General features: G+C 41.1%; 1 protein-coding gene across 1 annotated transcript; it reads left to right on the plus strand.

Annotated features, from left to right (window-relative positions):
• Positions 1 to 6,271: 6,271 nt before the first annotated feature.
• Positions 6,272 to 22,627, plus strand: LOC109484378 (ankyrin repeat and SAM domain-containing protein 1A-like). Its single transcript, XM_019787628.1, has 4 exons — positions 6,272 to 6,282; positions 9,873 to 9,987; positions 19,518 to 19,638; positions 22,345 to 22,627. Exons 1-4 carry the CDS (start codon positions 6,272 to 6,274, stop codon positions 22,491 to 22,493), a joined length of 396 nt encoding a protein of 131 aa, XP_019643187.1. The 3' UTR covers positions 22,494 to 22,627.
• Positions 22,628 to 24,002: the final 1,375 nt, after the last annotated feature.

Consider the following 24,002-nt stretch of genomic DNA (forward strand, 5'->3'; position numbering starts at 1 on the left):
AGGTTCGGGCGAAGTTCAAGGCCCTGAAACACAAGTATCGTAAGGCCAATGAGGCAAACCGTAGAAGCCTCTCGGGGAGGTCATCATAGGTCACTGTGGGTCAGAAACATCCTGCTCCACGGGCGGCCCGAAACGCTTCCGCCTCTGTGTCTAAAGACGAACCGTTTTCTGTGGCGAAACGTTTCGTACCGTTTCGAAACGGTATACCGTTTCTAGTCTAAATCGGGCCTAAATTACGATGTAGTTACACAGGTTTTTAGCTTAGTATACCATGCATATTCATTTCTTTTCAAAACTATTGGCTTAAATGCTCAACAGACACATGGCCTGACCTATTATAAGAATTATGGTTGTGTTGACAAACATTTAAAGTTGTCATTGTTGCTTATATTAGCTTTAAGTTAAACAGTAAAGCATTTCTAATTAAAAATCAATTTTGCAATGAAGAAAACATTAAATTGTAATGTCTTTGGTCTCAACTTTCAGAAGAGGTCATTGATCATTAATTTTTGGAACATCACTTTTTTTACCGTTTTTGATTCATTGTGTTAAAGTTAGATTTTTCATGTCATGTAAAAATGTACATGTACTTTTTTCTTTTGATGAATTTTTTTTAGATCTGCTTTACTAGTATCACTATTTTTATTCCTTTTTTTTGCGTGAGAAAAGTGTGACACTTTCCTTTCTGTGCTTGAAGGGATTAGGCCATGTTTTGTTATTCAGGAATTCATGTGGCTATTTTTTGTCAGCTGTGACACTTCCCAAGGCCATGTTTTCAAGCATGAAGGCCTAGAGCACACTGTGAAGACCTTGTGTAGAGCACAACCCAACAATGAAACAATGGAGCAGTTCAAATATACCTTCAAGAGGGGTGACATAATGTCTGTGCCCTGTTACTCAAGAACTCTGCCCCCTCCATGGCTCCTTTACCATGAATTGCCGCTTTATCTGTAATCAATTGCTTGACAGTGCTTGAAAGCATGTTAGTAGGTAAATCAAATTTGGACGAAGTGGCGTCTCCAAACCGTCTTACTCTTACATTGCCGTACACAGTTATCGGGAGCATCTATTAGTATTAGATTCATAGGTTTACGTCAGATGCCAACTTTCTGGAAGAACCCACCTCCATAAGGAAATATACAGTATTCTGCTATATCTTACATCATTACTTTGTTGTGATCTTCCCCCTGCATTTAGTTGGATCAAGTACCATTTAGGTTCCACAACATTTGGATAAGTACCCCCTGATTCACTCTGAAAGCATCTTGATACCCTCTCTCTGCCTGGCGTTTAGTTCCGCCAGGTTCCACAAGAGCTGCGCTGTGAAGAGCAAACAAGACAGTTTTCCAGGGCTGACAGTACAGGGATTGTTGCACAGGTGTCGGGACTGTCCGCAGTCCTTTTAACATAGGAAGTTACAAATTATATGGCCAAGTGCAGCCTGGAATGTTAATGCATAGGAAACTGGGAACTAAACCATGACAGGTAGAGACTTCAGACAGTGTTGTCTTTTACTCAAAGAGGACACCATGTACCTGAACAGCCACACTTCTTCATAAAGAGTCTTCGTATAGCCTGGGTTCCAGACCCATAGCACACTGGACACAAATATCTCAGTGAGCCTAGCACACTGAGATATTTTGTGTCCAGTGTGCTTTGGGTCTGGCATCCAGGCTAGTCTTCGTAATGCACAGCGTGCCTGCGAAGATGGTGTATTGCGCAGAGGGGTGGTTATACCGGCTATACAGATACAAAATACAAGTGAAAGCCAAACATCTACTGAAACAATTAACATTACTGAGTTGAAACTGACTAAAAACATACATGTAGACCAAACTATGATTCAGTATGAATCTTGACCATGTGAAGTGCATATGCAACTGTACAAGATGCTTAAGGCAAGCCCATACGTAGTCCGTTTCTTGTGCATTTTTCATAGAGTTGTTGTCCACACTTGAGGAAATATGCCAGAGATATGCTCCTGTAAAAACAACTCATTGATACGTTATCTGAAAGTTTGGAGTTTACAGAGCAAGAAATTAGCCGGAACGGAGACCACCCAAAGTTGGGTTGTGAGCCTAGAAGATATACTGGCCAGACCAACACTCTTGAATTTCTATCAGCGCAAAATTCAACAATCAACATCTACAAATTACATTTCCCATTGCCTCTTCCCCATGCAAACTTCTGAGGGCCTGCATGGGGGTTATAGCGATTACAAATTATGCAAAATTTTTGCCGCCGATTACGAATTACGTTAAAGTCTCAGAGTTGATTATATCTTTACGCTTTGTGGCTAATGTACTATTACGAATTACGATGATTTTTTTTTAGGTTGCCTACAGATTACAAAGACTAAAAAGGCGTGATTATGCCTTATGAAAAAGGGCATGCAGGCCCCCACTTCTGGCCGTGGTTCTGAAGCAAGACTGGGTGAAAGAGGTGATGTCACAGCTGATAGATTTGTAGGCGGGACAGATTTCACAGATGACAGGGTCCTAAGAATGGAGGGAACTGGAAAATTGAATTCCTGCCAAGATTTCCCTCTGCTCTTTTGGTGAATTTCGTCATGTCTGGGTCAGACAATGGAAATGCCTTGAAGACTACATAGGGTTTTTGTCACCCTGGCAAAAGAAGCGCCCACCCCTAAAGACATTTACAGTGTGGAGAATCGGCGTGTCTTACGGCACAATTTTCTGTCTCAGGATGTTCTCATTTATAAATCGCTAAGGAGCCTCGTGAGAGGAGGTTTTATCTAGGTTTTGTTCAGCATGACAGGCGAAAAATCTTGTATCAAAGAGTTTTCTTGTTTGGAAGGTGAAGAAGTCATTTTGAATTAGGAATTCAGAAGTCTTTCACCATTTTCCAGCCAAATTATGCTCAAGATAATTTTGCTGGCAGATTTTTTTTACAAGAGCAGATTTTCTAATTATGGTCAAATTTTCCTTGGTTAGAAAATTGTTTTCAAACAAGTACAAGGTATAAGGTGAATGAAATTCAGTATGCTGCAAGCCAACTTGTACAAGACAGCTTGAAGTTCTTTTCAAGTACTTAAAATTCTCTTACTTTCAGATGACACCTATTTTAAACAGAACAGTTTACAAGACATAGGAGCCATGTAAACGCAGGGTCGCTAAAGAATTTGTCACCAAGTCATCAACGCCTTTCTCCATTGGTTTATCACAACTAGTCTTCCTGTGGTTTGTCAATCACTTGTTATTTGATAAGGGATGGTAGAGAGCACTGCATTAGCCTGGATACCAGACAGTTTTTCCTGGACCTACACAGGCCAGCTCCTCAGCTCGAGTAAAGAGCTGGCCTATGTAGCCTGTAGGCCATTTGTAGGACCTGGAAACAGTCTGACATCTAGACTATACTTAATTTTTTCTTCTTCTTCAATTCAAAGAGCAGTCAGTCTTATAAATTGGACATAGAGCATCACAAATGAAATATCTGTGTAAATGCACTACTAGAATTCATAGTGATGAGTTTAAATATATCAGGCAATTTGTTATTTCAATTTGTCTCGGAGGCTAGCCAAAGCCAAAATGTTTTAATTCCCAATTTTGTGGGCCTACAGCAAATATTGCAGTCCCAATATAACCATACATTTTATCAATACACACAGTGATTCAATGATAAATTGACTTTTCCTTATCATGTCCATCCATTAAGATTAACATGTTATAAGGAACTGGATTGTATATGTCCTTATAAGAAGTTGTCTTTCCCTTACTTGGAAAATCTGAGTTGGTCCCCTGTAGAGAAGACCAGATGGGATTTATTTATCTTCCAAACAATTCTTCCTCCATTAATGATTTATCTTATTTATTTGGTCTAATGATAATCCCCAATGTGACCACCCCCCCTCTTCCATCAAATCTTGTCACCACTCAATTGAAATCAGCTGGCTGGCCGGTTTTCACAGGTTTTTGAGAAGTGTTGCCGATGTTGTTATATACTAGTGGGGGGTCAAGGCAAGCCCAGAAATATGCAAAACTAGACAGGCAATAAGGTAGATTTGTAGTATTGGTGATTATGGTGAACCGTAACTACATTATGTGTAAAAATAAGATCATTATCACTTTCTTATCACCCTCATATCATGACTGTATTCAATTAGCATATTTTTTGTAGTCATTATGTGCTTTATTCAGATGCTACAAGATACAGCCAAGTAGTAATGTTGTTCTTATGTGCAGAATTTTACATAGAAATGTGCCACATTTGCCACTTACACTTTTACCTACTGTCATGTCTGCATCAAAGGATGAAAGATAAAAGCTTTGCCAAAGGAGCTTTCTTTACTCAAGGCTGCTCACCCCTTCCCATTAGGCAAGTGGTATCTCCCACCAACAAACCTTGTTGTAACACATGTGGGCAGCACAGTGCAGGCCAACACACCAGGCAGGAGCCTCAGGCTAGCTGTCAAGTCCTCTCCATGTGCACGTGCTGAGTTCACGGCAAAGCCTTTCCAAAATCAACTTTTAGATCCAGAGGTTGGCAACATTTCTTCTTTGAAGTCATCCAGGGAATTCTCTGTCTGAACTGGAATTCTGTGGGTCTCCCTTCTTTTGGGTAAGTGGCCGTGGCTAAATACATGTTGTATTATGATCAGTCCAATAATCTATTGTACTTTTAATAGATAACGTTAGTACATTGTATTAGAAGAATGTGTTGTCATTGCATGTTTTGTTCAGAAGTCGATGCTTTTTAATTAGCAGTAGTGGCCTGACAAGTGTGTGTTGCAGTTCAATGATTCTGTGTTCCCTCAGGAATTTTCCTTGTTGACATGGGAACTGGATAGAAGAACTCTCAAATGGTGGAAAGGTCTCTATCCCATGGGTAGTGCAGTTGTAAAGAAAAACTCTTTGGTGTCAGTACCGTCTAGGCTTGTTTCCAAGTTCAGCCAGGTATTAAAGCTGTTGTGTTGGCCAGGAATGTGGAGAAATACTGATATCTACAGTACCAGTAAACAATTTAAAGGCTACCTGTTTATCTTGGGTATTCTGCTTATCTGTAGTGCAGCCTTTTTTTTTACCAGCAGATTTGTTTTGCCCTGAGAGTGGCACTCCACTGGTCCTTGTTTATGCAGGGCCATGCGCCTACATGGGATAAGTAGTCAGCGGCAAATAACATCAGTTCTGGTCTGTCTTTCAAACATCAGGGCTTTTGTGCCATGGAAAGCCTCACAGGACGCGAGATGCTTGCTTCTAATTCCTACATAGTTAAACTCTGGACTTTGCTTTTTCCTTTAATGCTTATGTTGAATCTTTCATTGGAAGACCCTGGCAGCTGGTTATGTTTTTTCCTGTATTGATTTTATGAGATTTATGATCTTTTTTGTCTTTTCTTGTTAGTGAGAGTGGTTCTGCTCATGCCTACCACCAGGAAGGTCAGTAGATGGGAACATAAATCGTTGCTGGGTACACGTTTTGAATTTGAAACATGCCCATCTGTGTATGAGCCCCCATATTCATCGTACGGACTTGGAAAAGCCAAGTTTTTGCACAGCTGTTCGTGTTTTTGTTGTGCCGCAGCAGTTTTGTTTTTCTTTCTTGACCTTGAGCCTTGGAAAGGTATCTCACATCGGTAACATCTGGAATACATGGCACTCGAAAACTGGAAGAATTTCTCGGAAAGTTGCAGCCAAACAAGTACAGGGTTCAAGAGAAATCTTTGATCCAGGCTCCTTTGTAGTTCGTTTTGTTTTCATCTACCCTGAACTTGGCTTAGGCAAGTTTGAACCTCGGTGTTTGATCTAGATTACTTCCATGACTTTCTATCAGGTGATCTCTCCTAATTTCACACATCACTTGTTTTTGCAGTGATACTGGTCCTTTTACAAAAGAGAGCTGCTTGAACACATTTAGCAAAACAAATTGGTGTTGTTTTTTTACTTTCATAGACAGAGAAAGCTATTTTCTCTCCCTTATCTTCCATATTAAGGTGTGTATGTTGGCCTTTGAGTACCCAATACTGGTACTTTTCATTGGTAAATTTATTGCGCTTTATCCCAGCCCTACTGTCAGCACAAAAACAGTTCTTTCCATACCTAACTGAGCTTGGACCTTGAACTTCAGGCCTTGCCTCAATCTATCCTCCATTGCAGCCACATCCCTACAGTTTTCTCAACAACTAAAAAGTGCAATTTTCTGATAGCTACTAGATAGTTTCTGAGGACAGCAATCAGATCTCATAAGCCTTGAAACCTGGTAGCTCAGAAAACTGCATGCAATTGTTGAAAAAAAAAAAGAAGAAAAACTTCGCGATGGGGACTAGGTGGGGACTGCCACCAAGCTAATATTGGATCCACATCAATCACTAAGCACCCATCTGATAGCTGGTGGTTAAACGAATCAATGGGACCATGAGATGTGTCCTGACAACTCCATTCACCCCAGGCTGGTGCCACAGTAATTCCTCAGTCTGGCTCAAGTGGAACATAATTTGTAAACCCAGCATTTTGCTGACCCTGTGGTGTTCAGGTCTGGTCCACCATCACAGTGGGATGCTGAAAACCAATACTTGTGTAGCTCCAGGTGCCAGCGTGGGGCTGGTGATGAAACCTGAGGATTTGGACCAGCTTCAGATGTCCAACTTCAAAATCCTAACACCACCTCATGGATCAATGTTCTTCCTTATTTTGTGAAATTTGCAGAAAGTTCAGCAAAGAGTGACTGGGTCACTTAAAAATTTGCTCAACTCAAACTTGAGAACTGTGTTTTCTGACATATGCCTTTTTTGCAAGACTCTTTCAGTTTCAACCTGAATGTTACCTGATGTTTCCAAGTATATACATAGAATGATTTGCACAACCCTTAAAAAGAGTTTTGCAAAAGACTTTTGAGCATTATTTCTAAAAATTGCAAGAGAAAAGTAAAGTTTCCAAAATCAAATTTTTATTACTGACAGTAAAATTGTGACTGAAAATATGGGGAAAAGCAGAATTCATTCTAGAGTCCATTCCAAGTCACTGTGAGGGTGTTTGTTGCCGTTGTTTGGAATGATCTAATTTCAATCTTTTATTGATAAATTTAATGGATATCTTATGTTTTACAAACATTTTGATCTTTCCTTAAACTACAAAACATTTTTCCTTAAACTATAAAGCTATTTTTGAGGCCATTGGTGAAGGTTGGACGTCCACTGATCCAGGTAGAAAGATATGCCAAAAAATAGTTACTCAAGCAACTGGATGTAATTTTACAGGTTCTACTGGATATGATTTTACAGATTTTTGAGGCCGTGTAGGATATTTCCAGTGATTAGGCTCCAGTTTAGCCTGCCCGCTCCCCCTGGAGTGCAGCATTCCTCTGAGGCAGGGTTCCCAGTGGGCGGGTCACTGGCCGCATAATCACAACTACTTCTCCTGAACTAATCCTTCTGTCAGGGTCCAGCAGTTTCACAGGTCCTGTTTCATGTCATACATTTTGTAGAAGTCTTTCTGTGGGAGAGACAGAAAAGTGGAGAATTCTGAGGTCTGATTATGATTATTATAATGAGCAAGGAGGTATGATAATCACTTAGTCCTTGTAAAGTGGCTAAACATACATGTACAGTAGTCATGAAACCATGCAATTGATTTAAATCTCTTCGTTGTTTGTTTGCTAAAACCGCCAGCAATGTGCAAAGTCCTTAGTTAGGGGTGAAGCCTTGCTCCAGTTTCCTATGCTCAGTGTGGCCTACTTAGTTTTTCTAGTACACCATTGATTGGCAAGACCCTCCTGCCTGGTACCCTACATGCAGATTTTGCCCCAAATGTTTCACAGTGTTGGATGTCATCCATACCTCTCCTTCAAGGCATTTTTCTCTTATCTTGTTTAGGTGGAACAAACCTACTGGTAAGTAAACTTGTTTAGTGGGTCCATCCTTTTCTTTATCCAGCAAAACAGAAAGATGAATTAATACTCATTTACATGCATTATCCAGAACTTGGAACATCTATGAACAATTCTTTAGATTAATTCCTAAATTTGAGATGCCAATAATTTTTGTGTATATTTTGATGCTGTACATGTGTTTCTAGGATACAATGCTATGAAGAACAGGATCTTATTCACAACTCCATCACAATTTTTTTCTCCAACCAACTCATCAAATATCTCAACAGGGGTGCAAGCCTGGTTTTATTGTTTTCTCCCATGTCCTGATTGTGCCAGAAACAATCTGGCAAACAAGTAATTATGTCGTTAAAGTTATGTGGCCTTACAGGTGACCAAACCAGTAGTGTACTCGCAGCTGTTGCTTGTACAGTGCAGAACACCTCATTTACCTACAGGATTGTGAGGCAATTAACAAATAAAATGTCTGGCAATTTTTAGTAACCCCCATCAGGCCCTCCTACTTTTATAGGGACTATGGATTGTAAACTCTATAACTCCTAAGTATAGGATGAAAAATTGACAGTAGGAAAGGGGAAAATTTCCCTGGCAACTTTCATCACGTATTTTAAAAAGCTAAAAGTTAAAACAATACAGCCAGCATTGTTTAATAGCTTGTTGGAGACAAAAGTAACTTTCAGTAAGCAAGGACATTATACATGTCCTTGCAGTAAGTAAGACACTATTGTAGACAGTTCACTTATGATGAAATAGTTTTGACAGAACTACATGTACATACATTGAATAGGAACTGTCTACATTGAGTTACTAGTATATCAGTAACAAACGCATGCAGTTTTTCTTATCTCCGTGACACATTTGCCACACATTTACACATTGTTTACAAGGCTATCTACACTCATCCATATACCCCAAACAACTGGAGTTCAGTGCCTTCTGGCATGTGAAAAATGTGGGACTATCCCCAGGATACAGATGAGTACTGATGTGGTGACCCTGGGTCCCTCTATGGGAGGCAGGTCCTGTCTGCACCTTGGCTGTACTCTCCAAGCAGAGGTTTGGGTTTTGGCTTATTTTGGCGTGTTTTTAGGCTTTTCTATCACTGTGTGATACTATCAGGCCTTCTTTTTTTGCACTGGTATCTCTTTTAACGTTAACAAAAAAAGACACCAATATAAAAAAGAAAGTCTGATAAAAAAGCCCCAAAACATGCCAAAAGTTAGCCTATTAGCATAACACTCCTACCAGGTGGCCTATTTGGCGGGGGGAAACTATTACAGCCCGAAGACACAGCCTGCCCCAACTACTATGCCCCAACCATGATAAGACTGGATACCAGGCTAAATAAGCCAAAGCCCAAACCTCTGCTTGGATGAGAGTACACCTTGGCTGGTCTCCAATGATATTGGGTTATCCTGTGGCATGTCCTACATAGGCTACAGCTGACTTACAGCGAACATGATCTGTTGTTGGACATGTATGGAACTTTAGGGCTGATAATGACAACAAGCACCTGCTGGTTAGTTTATGTCCACTCCACTAGTCACTGCTGACAACTATTGAGGGAATGTAAACTAACCAGGCTAGCAGATCCTGCTCTCCAAGCAGAGGTTAGGCTTGTGTTCGAGGTTTTTAGGTGTCCTTTAGGTGTTTTGTTGGGCTTTCTCTTGTTAGCTTTTCTTCAGCTTCTATATACTGGTACTCAAAGAAGCTAGCAAAATTTAAAGTCTGACAAAACTCCAACGAAGTATGCCAAACCTCTGCTTGGAGAGCAGCAGAAAGAGTAATCTCAAACCATGGAGGTAGACTTCATAAAAGATATTCAGAGTGCATGTGTATGCGTAATAAAAAAGCGTTCATCTACTCAGATTGAGTTTGATGCACAATCTGTATCTGCATTGGTATAACCGCCCTTCAGCTTCGCAGGCACACGGCGCGGCGGCAGCTAGCTTTATCACACCGAATAACTTGTTACACTCAACAAATGCAACAGTGATGATTAAGGAATATTGATGTTGTGTTCCCCAGGTGGAGCATGCTAACCACAGACTCCAGCATGACCTCCCCCAGTATTCCGTCCTGGCTGGACTCGCTGGGCCTCAAGCAGTACTCAGACCTCTTCAGGAACTACAAGGGAGTGGAGGTAAGATTCGGCTCTTTCTTCACACTTCTGTGATCTGCGTGTATTAGAACAGGGAGAGACAAGTTGGTGAAGGTGTACTTTTCCCCCAAAAAAGTTTCTCTACATTAGAAAAAACCTTATAATAGATTGAAACCATCTTCAAAATGTGTCAATCGCCTTCTCCATCAACTAGTTTTGTACGGAAGAAAATCTCACCAAATATCTTTCTCATAGGAAGAGGGATCAGGTACCCTGGCTATATGAATCCCAAAATGTAAATATTTCCTTCCAGTCTGTCATACACCTTGATACACCTATCAGGGAGGGCTAAAAATGAACAGATTTGGGCCAAACTTATCAGTTTGTTACACAAGAGAAAAAAGGAAGAAAGATAATAAACATGACCTATTTTCACGATATTTTATCACATCGCAAATGAACCTTAATTGTTCCCATGGCCTTGTTAGCTCAGATGCAACCAACCCAACCAACCAAGCGAAACTAATTAAGTACTTAAGCTGCTATCAAACTCCAGTCACACATCTATCACTTACAAAACTTGTGTTGTATAAACCACACCGTTCCCACCCCTACATCACTTACTGAAAGAACTGGAGGGTTTCCTTGAATACTGAAACCCAACAGGTTCTTTGGTTGGACCCAAAACTTCCTGTTCTGTATAGTTCCTACATGGGTGGGCTGAGGTCCGTGGCCATTACCACATTGTGGCATGCTTCTTGTCAAGAAAAAGTAGCTGAATCAGGGACGAAGCAAAATTCAAGAGTTGTATCCAGACAGTTGTGTATTTTACATGCTTCTGGAAAGGGTTGTAGTGTAGGGTTCGGAAGCAGAGGCTATGAAGGATGTCCGTACTCAGTGGCTGCCTGCTAGAACTGTCTCCCAGACGCTGTGGTCTGAGTCCTTTATTCACAACTAATAAGATACAGATGTGGTGTGCCTATGACAACTTCCTGTCACAGGGGACAGGGGGACATGGGGGGTTGTCTCCTAACACATTGCAACACTCGCCCCCTCTCACAAGTCGTTCGTCCCCGAACGAAAAGATACTGTACAAGGTTTTACAAAGTTGAATACAAGATACAAGAAAAGGTATAAATCGGTAAGACATGTCATGGCGTGATTGACCGAAGATAATGTAAACAAAGCTGATAAGTAAACATTCAGGAGGACCATAAAATACTAAATTCTTCCGGTACACAGATGGATTCTTCCGGTGCACATATGGACTAACTGCTGTGAAAATGGGCGCTGGTGATTTCAAAGGCGCCAGTACTTGGAGCACAACATACAAACAAGTTACATAAAGGCTTCCTAGAAGTTTTGACCCGCAGGCCGCAGCTCTATCTAGGCAAGCAGAAAATAATCTAAAAACAGTCATCCGACGCCACACCGGCCTTCGATGTGATCGGGGAGCAATAGGCTTCCTAAAAGAGTTGACTCGTAAGTCGCAGCTCATTTTAGGCAAGCAGCATATCTAGAAAATGCACAGGAGTGTCGGCCCGCAGGCATCGACCAGTTCCTCGGCTAGCATTTCTATTCGCAAGACACAAAATACAAAACATAGCAGATAGGACAGCGTGCTACAATACCTTTCAAAAACCACAAAAGTTCGCAGATGTTACACACGGCTAGAGTTCACTCGCTAAAGTTCGCAGATGTTATACACAGGCAGAGTTCAGTGGTGGAAATTCCAGGCACAAGTACTTAGAGTTCATTCAGGTCACAGCAGAAGTTCAACAGTGCGGATGGTCATTGTCGGAAGCTGGAGCACACGGAGGCTTCAGGTCGGCGGCACTCGTCGGCAGCATGGGCTACTCAGGAGCGGGCGCACGGTCCTGTACACGTGGCGTGGTGTCGGGCTCGGCGACGGCGGCTGGAGATGGCTGGACACATGCATGGCACGAGTGGTCGGTCAGCGAGCTCAGGCTGTGTAGTGGACGGGACGGTGGCACGTCGACGGTCGGGCGGGGTCGGGTAGCGGCATGGCACGGCGGCAGGCTGGCTAGGCAGGCGTTTGGCTGCATGGCACGGCGGCAGGCTGGCTAAGCGGACGGTTGCAGGCATGGTAGCGCAGCTCGAGCAGCAATCGGGCGGGTGGAATCGTCGCCTGGCGATTCAGGAGGCATGGCCTAGCACGATGGCGTTAGGGACGGGTTCGGCCGCTCGTAAGCGGCAACACACCGCTGGCCACCAATGTAGGGTTCGGAAGCAGAGGCTATGAAGGATGTCCGTACTCAGTGGCTGCCTGCTAGAACTGTCTCCCAGACGCTGTGGTCTGAGTCCTTTATTCACAACTAATAAGATACAGATGTGGTGTGCCTATGACAACTTCCTGTCACAGGGGACAGGGGGACATGGGGGGTTGTCTCCTAACACATTGCAACAGTAGTTCTGAGGATTGCATGTCAAAGAAATAGCTCTTGAAAAAAGCCATGGGAATTTCCCAGCACATCAAACCTTAATATTGTGATATTATAATATCCTTGACTGTATATATATAGCATCTGTCCATGTTATGATTAGCTTTCATGATGCTAAAATGAATATTCATACACTGTGATGCATTGTCATTCCCATTTGCCCTACACAGAGATGGCACCAGACTGTTACAATGTATTTTCCTAGGACACAGATCTTCTGCTAGTTGACCGTATCTGACTCTAAATGTCTGGAAGACTTCTGGAAGACTTCTTGTTATTCTAATTAAAAGGGAATCCTAGCCTTTCCTTCCTTCCTCAATATGGGGCCAACAATGCCAAACCACTGGAGTGTTCAGTGTTGACAATACTGGAAAGACAACAGTGGGCCAAACGCAATCGATCAACCCAGTTTGATTGACAGTTAGACTATTATGGTTTGCACAGTGGGCTTGGTAGGGGGTGGAGCAGAAAAGTATTAGAGGCTGCCCAAGCAATATTTTGAGAAATTTCAATTATGCCTTTTTGGTCAAGCTGCCCTCTCTGTATAGTTGAGTCCAGTGAAGGGACCCAGAACTGCTAGGTCTAACACTAGAAGGGCAGGGAGCAAGAAAGGGGGCAAATATTTCCAGACCAGGTACCTGTTCCCATGGTCTTGTAAAGCATGTTGAAAGAATGAAGTCAGCCTTAATAGACAGGCAAAAGGAGACTGGAGCTTGAACTTTGAGGTAAGTGTGTTGGTGCTGGTGTCTCCTGTGATTGTCTAATAACAAACCACAATTTTAATTGCCAGTGTACACAGTCTAGTGATTTGTGGTTTTTGGTGAATTGTGGTTTTGTAGTCCATCTTCCTCCAGAGTAGACATCTCTAAATATGCAATATGTACTCTATAGTTAGTGATATAACATCCGTGTCCATAATATCACCAGGGTCCATAATATTGCCACCTTGAAAAATAGTGTGCTTTAAGATATCTTTACTGCAACATACTTGTGGTATGCACTCCTTTACACCTCAAATGTACATACCTAGGGTATGTTGCAGTAAAAATATCTTTAAGCATACTTTTTCTCAAGGTGGCGAAACTGGCGATATTATGGACCCTGGTGATATTATGGCCACAGACGTTACATCAGTCAAGGAAAGTGTTTGTCTGAAACTTATCCCTACATTCCTTTCCATAATGTACCACTACCAGCCAAGTTTTAGCGATATTTTATCATCCTGGCAACTGTCTTTCTCTCCAAGTTTTCCACATTCTTCCTCAGGTTGTCACTTTTCAGCTTGATGAAAACAAAAATTCTTGCACATTGTGAGGCTGAAACAGAATGCCATGGTCAATGTCATGGATGTGACGCCCCATAGAATTGTGTCAAAAGTCTTTTGTGGTCCACGAAGTTCAAAGACCTCCCCAGGATGAACAACAGATAAATCAGGGTAATAACACTGGCAGGGAGTCAATGGAAGTGTTTTGGGTTGCTGACAGAGGTCACGGTTAGGAGGTAACATCGTGATAAGTGGTGGATTTTCTTCGGTCGCGGTCAGAGGATACAAAGAAGATGTCACAGATTTATGGTTGAGCTGCGGTCAACAACTGTGACTGTGAACTTGTGCGGTCACCCTTGATAGTGGGAATAGGAGGTCTGATTACCGTAAGGTATGTGAAAAGAAGAAATTACAGAGTTTATGGCAGATGGCACTCAGTACTAAGGGAGAATTATTTTCAGTCAAGTAGAAATGGACATGAAACTCCTTTTTGTACAATGGGGAAATTCAAACTGATTTTGGCCAGACAACCTTCATTTTCTAGTTGCGTAGTTTCATAGATGAGGGCCTGCAAGCCCTTTTTCGTAAGGCGTAATCAGGCTGTTTTAGACTTCGTAATTCGTAGGTAGCGTCCCCAAAAATCAACGTAATTCGTAATTGGGCATTAGCCGCAAATCGTAAAGTCGTAATCAGCTCTGAGACTTTAACGTAATTCGTAATAGGCGGCGAAAATTTTGCGTAATTCGTAATCGCTACCCCCCCCTTGCAGGCCCTCATAGATTGTTTGCCTATGTGTATGAAAACCTCAAACATGATGCGAATGATGTGAAGAGTAAAAAATAGTTTATAGTTTGTGCATATTTTAGTCAGGCCTGAATGCTCTCGTTTTGCAGTTAGTTACAAAGGGTTACAAAAGGTTCATTGTGACTTTTCAAGTTGTGACACCTTAGCCAGAATGTGTCCATTGCTACATATCATTGGCTGACAGTCAAATGCAGTAAAATTGCTCAGACTTTACAAGAAGTAGGCCAGTAGTAGTGTAAGTCACGTTAAATGTCATCCGTAAAATCGGGTTTGTGTGGTCTTAGGATGAAAACAGTCAGCGGCAGCCTCATTACTAGTTTGAGTGTATCACGACAACACTTTAACGAGTCTCTAAAATGTGTTCTCTCTGCCAGAAGGTGGTAGTTAGCAGGTTGGGTATTTTTACCAGGGTCAGAGGTGGTTCAAGGCAGTTAGGCAGGTCTGTCACACATGGGAGATATACATTTTGTAGGGCAGCGGCTTTAGTTTTCAAGGTGAAAGGTAGATTTTACGTCTGCCAGGCCCTTTCATTATTTTCATGCATTCAGGAATGAAAACAAGTTACAGGGTCCCTGTAGCTTTGATATTTGTACACAACTAGGTACATGTATCTCCATTGTGCTGGATATGACTAAATCAAATGTCCACTATAACCTAATCTGTTGAATCATTTGAATGTATTTTTATTTTGTGGCAACATGAATTTATGGAACAGACCTAAAAAAAAGAGTGTGTATTCTAATAAATGTGTAAAAAATATGAAAAAGGAATTTAACAGTCCATTTGCAAAAGTTCTGTGGAATGCGTAATGGCATACTTCCTTAGACTGAGACGCGGGAGCTCCTAGTTCTTCCTTGAAAGATGATGTCAAGCAAATAGAATGTCCCGGGAGCTACTTCTTTTCTAAATTTGGTGTGAGGAAAGTTTGAAGATGTTATGCAACTGTCTGACAGTTGTGAGCTGAAAGTCAAGACGAAGGGAGAGAATTGTGAGAGTGGCGAGACTTCTGTCATCTCTCACACGGTTGTTACTGCAGCTAGGCTTACAAAACACACTTCAACACTTCAAACGACAAAGCCTCCAGGATTACAAGCTGAGCTTGAACTTCACTCTAGCTAGCCAGTTGAACTTCATTCTTGCCAGCATCACACCTGGCAAGGATAAAATGTTATCTGGAATAAAAGGCCAAAAGCACTTATTAAATGCTTACGTTACAAACTTTGATTTCTTTCTCTTCAGTGCAGAGCATTTTTCACTCTTTCAGTTCTGAAGGTCATCAGGAAAGGATCAGATGTTGATCATCGTTTTTTTCCCTAAAATACTGTGTTTTCCTTACTGTAAATAGCTCCTCACAGTGCATTTAGCCATGTCCCCACAGACATGTATAATCCACCCATAAAACCCTCACATACTTGTGCCTTGATCCTTCACCCTGATCCCAGCCACATGGAAAACTTGCTGCTTTTCACTAATCTCCAAGCAGATCCCTCTCGGTGGCAAAAAGACAGTATCAAATTGGCCAGGCAGTATCCATTAGCCAGAGAAGCTCCGCGGCCACCGACGGTGGGGATCAGGACAAAAAAAAAACGCCATATATAAAAAGGTAACGATCTTTCCCCACAACCTCTGCTTGGAGAGTAGCTTTTCACAGGACAGAGGAAAAACCAACACTGGACAGTCCTCAAACATGGCTTTGTCAGTGAGGTGGGAAGTGGCAAATAGGTGGGAATTGAGGGATGGCATTTTGTAAAGACACCCTGGGTAGTTTATTGACTCCTCTTACAGACCATATTGTACACTTGACTGACTTTTGGAGTAGTATCTGTATCTGTATAGCCGGTATAACCGCCTTTTGGCGTAACACACCAGCAGAGTAATGTTTTAAAAAAAAAGATAAGCGTGGCTTTCTGTTTCTGTTCTTTGAAGCCAAGAAGTTAGTTTTAATAAGTAAGTAATATTGTACATTACTAGTGCAAGAATGTAAATTATTTATTTTTCTGCCAGCTGGAATAATAACTTTCTTCTCAAGCAGTGTGGTTGCTGCATGGTCAAGGACCTTCTAGTACTACAGAAAGCTTGAGTTGGCCAATTGCCTCTCAGTAATAGACCCAATTACTGCTTTTCTGAACTGGCGCAGTTCTAGAAATGCCGAAGGAAGTAAACCACAAACTTCATGTTGTCCCAGTCAACTTGTTACCGAGCCGTTCAGGCTTTGTAGTTGATGTACAGAGTTAATTTGTTTACAGGTTTGCAGTAGGTAGAAACACGTCAAGTATGTAGGGAATTTTAAGCTTTTGTAGGAGATAGATTAAAGTTTTCCAGATGGGTATCAAGTCCAACTGTTGATGTAACATCTAGCTATATGGAAGTGTGTAGTTCATTCCAATGGCAAGCAAAATAACTACCGGTATGATTAGTATGAAAACTGGTAGTGGACACAGGAATGCCTTTAGTCAAATTAGTGCTAGATCTAGTAGCCATATTTCACATGACTTTGAGCTTAGGCAAGCATTAGCAGCTGGACAGATTTGAAAAGTCTCTCATTTTCAGTAGCATTTTAGCCTCTTCCAGGCTTAAGGGCGCGGCTGGAAATAGTAGAAATTGGCCAAATACATGTAGAGAGATATAAACACGCCGAGGGAGTTTAGCCATCCAGTTTACAGTTTGCCGGTAGAGGCTAGTAGCATTTGTCTATTGAATACTTAATGACAGCAAAGTGCTAACAACATGTGGCTTCCACATTCTCTGCATGTCACATCCTGATTATACACTGATCTGCCCACTTAGGCAATTTACTTAGTAGCTGTAAACAAGACTCCATGCTGTAAACAAGGTTGCTGTAAACAAGTGAAAGTGTAAACAACCAACAAGGAACTTTGCTGACAACAGCTCAAAAGCGGTTCTTGGAAAGTCCAATAAAATGATGCATCTATAATGTTTAAGATCTGAAGATGTTCATCCAAAGCAAGGTGCGAGCAATTCTTTTTCTGCAAGAAAACATCTTTCTTGAAGATGACATGTACAGATTTTCTACATCCTCTCCCCTGACTTTGATAGCTAACATCGACAATACTGGTTGAATTTACTGCCGACTTGGGATTTCCCTTCTGTCATTGGTGGATTATCTAAACTGCTTATACGGACTCAGATATTCAGAAGAAATCAATCAGTCATGTTTTTTGTCCAAACAGAAAACTTGGACATGTGTTTCCCCAGCTTTAGCCTGAATGAAGTCAACTCCTTTGGGTACTTCTGTTTTTCTTCACTCTCAAAAGGGATGGCCTCATTCATTCAGCTTTCCCAGGGATAAAACATGTTATGTCAACAGGAGACATCTGCAAATAGATTTTCTTTTTTGTTGCAGGGTCTGGGTAAAAGCCTTGTGTCATGGTTTTATCGTAAAACTGAGTGCTTTCTCAGGTTCAAAAGACCACTTAGCCAGATGGTACCAGATGTGTTAGATGGGGTGATGCTGTCACAATGTGTTAGGAAGCTTTGGACAATTGTGTGCACTTGTATTGTCAAAGTATTATACAATTTTGATTTTTCTACAAACTACAATGTTAGAATAATTGAAGACAGATACTGTTAGCCTTTACTTTCTGTTATGATACCTAACCACCTTGTACAAATATTAGCCTTTATCTACTCAGTCATTTTGGTTCACACCAGCCACTTAGTTCAAATACAGCATGTACATGACACCTCATTTGCAGTGCTCCATATGCCCTCTTCATTGAAAGGTGGCTGTAATGGACATTAGCTATTCATATGCTGATCAGAAATTTGTGGGTTAGAAAATTGAGTACTCAGACTGCCATAACACAGCTTGACAATTCCCTTTGGACTTAGATTACACAAGTTTAGAATTTTAACTTGAATATTTTATTTCATTTAGGACGCTCTTTTTTTCGTTGACTGCAACAGATGGAAATACATGTACCTGGATCAAGCAAAGAGGTCTCTCTTTAACCTCCTTGATTCGAGGCAAAGCTGATTGCCTTTCTCCCAGGCATTGAGCTCATACCTGATGGAAATACCAAATTCAAACAAATAGAAATACCTGAATCAAGCAAAGAGGTCTCTCTCTAACCTCCTTGATTCGAGGAAAAGCTGCCTTGAATGCTTTTCTCCCAGGCTATCATATGATACTATGGTAGCTGCATTTTGACAGTCGAAGCTGTTTGAGTATTGAAACTTCCTCTTCTCACCTTTCGGACCACCTGTGCTTGTTTGCCCACTGAAGGCCCTGAGTGCAGAGGAGACACACAGGAGCAGTGGAGCATCAGATGTTCCCTATCCACAGGTTCTGGGGGATTAGGCTCAGACAAGGCAGGATTATGTAGGAATTACACGGCTGGGACATGGACATGAAACTTGATCCAAGCTGGATTTTACCCTAACTGATTCTGGGCAAATAGAAAGACATTAATCCTTGCAATTTTACCATTTTATCCCCCATACTGATGTGCAGGCTACAGTTTTATGGTATGTAATCCAACATAGAGCCCTACTTTGTAATGAATCAATGATTTAATGATGGTCTGTCTTTTTCTAATCCCCCAATCAACTGTACATACAATGTTGTATGTTCTAGTAATGATGTTGATCAAGTGTGTTTTACTTGTTAGCTGGAAAGACAATTGAACAATGTAATGGGAGTTTTCAGGATAAGAAAACAACTTAAAGAACAGCTGATAAACCTTTTTTACCAAACACTGTGAAATGGTTTGACTCAGTTGGTTTCAGCGTGAGATCTAACCGTGTTAAGCTTTAGTGATGCTCCAACCTTTGCCTTACCACAAATGTGATGTTAGCAATACAGGTAATCATTGCATAAATGTACAAAATGTACAAATACTGGATTTCAAAGTAACACTCTGAGGTTGTTTCAGCAAATGATTTTGTGCCTTTGTCTAAGCTGCAGAACCGAGAAAAAAAATTAGCCGGGAGGCTTGTATATACATCCTGGAACCATCCATCACAATATGTGTGTACCTCAGACAGGTGAGGTCTTCATTGTTGTGTTTTACCCCCTGCAGTCCCTGCTGGTCCTGTCTGAAGCAGACATTAAGAACCTGGGAGTGAACAACGGCGGCCACCGGGCCAGTATTGTGTCCAGCCTCTTCCTCATCAAACACCAGAACAGGAGACGCTCCAGAGGTAAGGCAACAAACTTAGATTTCTTGGTAGATTTCTTAGCATTTGCTGCAGGAGGTTAATAACCCCACCCCAATCATCATAGGCCTACTGTCAGGAGCGCGATTTAGGCAGGCTTGGGGATTTCTTTCCTAAACTTGTTTTGAGCGAGTTTTCCACAGGATGACCAAACCTGTACGTTACTGACGTAAGATTTTATACTCTCCAAGCAGAGGTTGGTGGGGAAAATTGTGACATTCTTTATCATGCGCCCGGTTTTTGTCCGCCGGGCGGAAGAACCGGATTTACAATGGCATATGTATGTTTTACAATGGCATATGCATGTTTATTACCCATCCCAGATTGAAATCTAAATTTATGTGCCAGGATCAAGAATTCTTTAGATGTTGAAATCATGGGTATTTTTTTTTCTTTTTCATTAAAGGCAACAGTAAATATTCCTTACTAAACATGTGATGTAGCAGGTTGTACCTGACTTCCAATTTGATGTAAAATTACGTATCTCGTGAAAACTGTAAATTACTTGCAGCATTAGCTAGCAGTAATCCTCAGTGGGAATTCAGAGAAGCCGACAGACAGTGGTAAATTTTTGAAAGTGTGGGAAATATTTGGAGGAAAGCCCATGGAACGCTGACTAGGAGATAGCCAGGACTGTGGTGACAGTGAGATCTAAGGGTTGTCATAGTTTTGTCATCACCTACCCTGGAGGGACCTCCCCTCAGAGGAAATGTTTTATCTTGGTTGTCCTTGACTCAATTAATTCTTGGGATGTTTCTCAGGAAACAGTGACAGAAAATGATTTTGAAATGTCCACTTTCCTCTTGTGATAATTGTTTGCCAGTTTTATATTACACCACCAGCAGAACAACATTGCTTATTGTATCAATTCAACACAAAAATCTATAATCTTTTGGTACCAACTGAAATGGAAAAATCTCATAAAATTACATATTTTTGTATCATTGACATCAAAGTCACACTTATCTCTGTTGCATGTCTCCAACCTTCCCCTGTAATCTGCAGTTTAACCTTCATTTCTAGGATGTTTTGAATCTTTAGCATTCCTTTCAGTACAGTTGGAATGTGCTGCCCAACCCTTTTAGCTTCCTCGGCAAAATGTTCGTAAAATCTGTTTTACATCTACGAGGAAACAAGTTTGGCCTTGAACTTGGCATGAAAAATGTGGTAGTCTACTCTAAAACAATCTGAACTATTTGTGGTAGAAGGAATGTACTTTCTCTGTCAACACTTTCTTGGGGAAAAGTACAAATGTCAGACTGAGTACCAGTAGCTGGGCAATGGATGATATTTTCCTGCAGTACCTTAGTTTTTCACTAGATGGTGTTCATGTACTGCAAAACATTTTGTTAAAAGTTTTCAACTCAAAAAAAAGAAAGCACCTACCTCGTAAAAAGAACATGAATGCACTTAATCTGTGTGAAAGATATACTAGTAGTCCCTCCCAAGATTTTGAATTAGTTCTTCGATACATGAGAACGATGATCCGGTATCAAGTTACCTGAAACTTCCTGATGATGTCACAAAGGAAGTGACCAATGACACGCCAGCAGGGATGGATTGTCCCTGTCCACAGGTACAACATGTAGTTGTATCCCATGAGGCTCTGTTATCATCATTTCCAGATCCAAAGGAAGTAAATGACAGGTTACTCAGATCCTCCCTTCCAGAGGATGTGATGGGGGGCTTTTGGATTTTGCTTAGGTCCTTTAGTCTGATTCCAGGCTTGTTGTGTTATTGACCTGGAAGTGTGGTCATACTTTGATAGGTTTTCAAGTGTCAGCAGACTTTTTCTTAACCTATCCAATTGTTTTGTAAACATTTGGATACATTTGTACAAAATTCGTGATCTGACGAACCCCTTTTAGACCCACTGGTCCTCCCTCCTGCAAAAGTCAGCACATTCCTGGTGTTCCAATCACATCCTTGTAACAACAGTTTGTCCCAACTACTTCCTTTGCACTTTGGCTTTATCAAGGAAACGTCAGAACTTTTCAAACTCTTTAGGAGATAGCCACTTTATTTGTGGGATCCTTTTTTTTTTACCATGACCATTGCTGATTTGGAAGAAGAGAAGGATCTGTCCAAAAGTCATTGTGGCCCTAGAGGTAAATTGCAGCTTATATTTGGTATTCTGGTTACTTGTTCATACATTTTGTACAAGCTTTAATATAGAACAGCGAATTGAGACGTTTTAGCCTGTCAGTCAGACTGTCAACTTTTTGTGTTGAAGTTTGAGCAGATAGTGCTATTTGCTTGATGTTTTTATTGGCACCACAGCAACTACCATAGAAATAGTTATGTGAAGTACTAGTGATCAGTAATTCAGAAATAATACCCCATCCCATCTTTTTCAGTTCGCCAGCTGGTTAATGTTTACAAGACCCTGACCTATTTAATTTTCTTTTGTTTGTTCTAGTATTTTTAGTTGGAATGTGTGACCTTGTTGGTCACTTTTTGTCCTTGAAACAGTAATACTATCTGATAGCTTTTCTTTGTGTAACAAGCATGAAGTTTATATTTGCATACAAAATTGGTTACTATTTGTTTATGATCTGAATTGTTTACATATTTTTACTTCCTCAGTAACAGTTGTATTGGTACTAGCCATTGGAGTTTCCCTGCCAGTGTCACATGTCAGCTGTACCTGTGCGCACTCAACCAAGACTTGTTTTCTTTGTGCCCCACCAGATATTTACAAGATGCACTCAAGCACCCTCCCTAGGGCCCTGCCGACCAATCAGAACTTCCTGCTGCCGTCACATGACCTGAAGATAAGGAGGGCAAATGGCACCCTGCTGACACAGCGTAGGCAGGGTGGGAGTTTGAAAGAAAAGTAAGTTGGACTGTTTGCCATGATCTTACGACTTGTAACAGGTGTTGTGCACTCCTCTTTAAACAGTCAATAAGGAAAGGATACTTCTGGGTACCTCCAAAATTCGTGATTTAGTACTGCAAGCCTTGAAAAGTTGAATTTTCGGACCATATGGATCAAGGTTTGTTGTGTTAAGGTAAGTGATCATTATTACTTTACATACTGTTACATATTAACCTTTGGTTTGCTGCTACAATGTAACCTAGGCTTGACAGATTTGAATGATGTAAGTTTCAACTCCATGACTACAAGGTAAAATGTTACAAAAGTTGTCCCCATAATTTGGGTGGTCTGCTAAAGAACAGTCTTTCTCCAAGACGCCTGTCTCGACCATTATACATAAGGAGACATGACCCTGTGTCTTGGGTTTCCATTAAGACCCTGCAGTCAGTCAGGAAGGGCAGAGCAGTAGGAAGGAAACATTCCCCCTGAATGGAGCTATTACACAAGTGTGACTAAAGCGAGGTCACTGCAATTTGTAGTGGGCCATGGGAGGGCTAAAGGGTATCTCAGGTTTGAAATTGTAGTGTTACTTTAGAAGATAGAAGTAAAGTGTTTGCATTAGGGAACAGGTGTAACCTATAGTTGTACCAACTTGAAGTGAGTTTCTCAATGCAACTTTAGTAAAGGAGGGGGAGGGATAAAATGGTGGTCTTTATTATGTCAACAAAATTCCTTCCAACTTCCAAGAGGTTGTTCTAATAGTGATTGACAAGTCTCTCTCTCTGGTTGTCCATCTGATTGACAAGTAGAACACAGACTAATCACTATGAAGGACTATTCAATGCCTCAGAAAGAGTTAATAATTTACTGCAATAAAAATTCCTGGGTCAGATGTTAAGCTTTCAGATGACAGACTGAATTTCCGTAACTTTTTTTTAATGTTGCTCAAGAGTTCATACGTATGAGTGATTTGTCATGTCTGGTTCAGATGTGATTTTGACGTGGTCCTAATTATTTCCTCCCATTAGACATAACCTGAACATGTAAGCCTCAAACAAGCATGGTGACCTTGAGTGACCCCATGACATCACTAATCATGTGGAAACCTGCCCCAAGAGAGGAAATATCTCACCTATATATGACCATAAAAGGAAATTTGCCTCAACCTCAAGGCTGCTGATTACATTAAATAACAGATAACCTTTGTGAAGATCCATTTTGTTCTATAATACAAATGACCACAGATTCTACAAATCCTTAGCATCTTCAAATCTTCCCAGAAAAATGTTCTGCCAGAGAATGCTACTCTCATTAGCCTAGATATCATTAGGTACTGTTCTGTACCATGTCACAGGCCATATGGCATGTGTGTTCACTGTTAGATGTAACAAACTGTGACTTGCTAATCAATCTAAAAAAAAAGACGAACAAATAATTAATCTAGAAGAATGAATAATTAATCTAGAAGAACAAAAGGACTCTTCCCCTGTATCCTGATGTTTAACAGGACTGCTAGAAATTTATAAGGGTT

The sequence above is a fragment of the Branchiostoma belcheri genome, unplaced genomic scaffold (genome assembly GCF_001625305.1).
Source record: "Branchiostoma belcheri isolate BF01 breed outbred unplaced genomic scaffold, Haploidv18h27 scaffold7, whole genome shotgun sequence".
Lineage (NCBI taxonomy): Eukaryota > Metazoa > Chordata > Leptocardii > Amphioxiformes > Branchiostomatidae > Branchiostoma > Branchiostoma belcheri.

What these genes read in the sequence shown, in the direction of transcription:
- LOC109484378 (XM_019787628.1), top strand. An exon ending in GGAACTACAAGGGAGTGGAG is followed by an intron (nt 9,988 to 19,517) that starts GTAAGATTCGGC and finishes TACCCCCTGCAG; the next exon opens with TCCCTGCTGGTCCTGTCTGA. An exon ending in GAACAGGAGACGCTCCAGAG is followed by an intron (nt 19,639 to 22,344) that starts GTAAGGCAACAA and finishes GTGCCCCACCAG; the next exon opens with ATATTTACAAGATGCACTCA.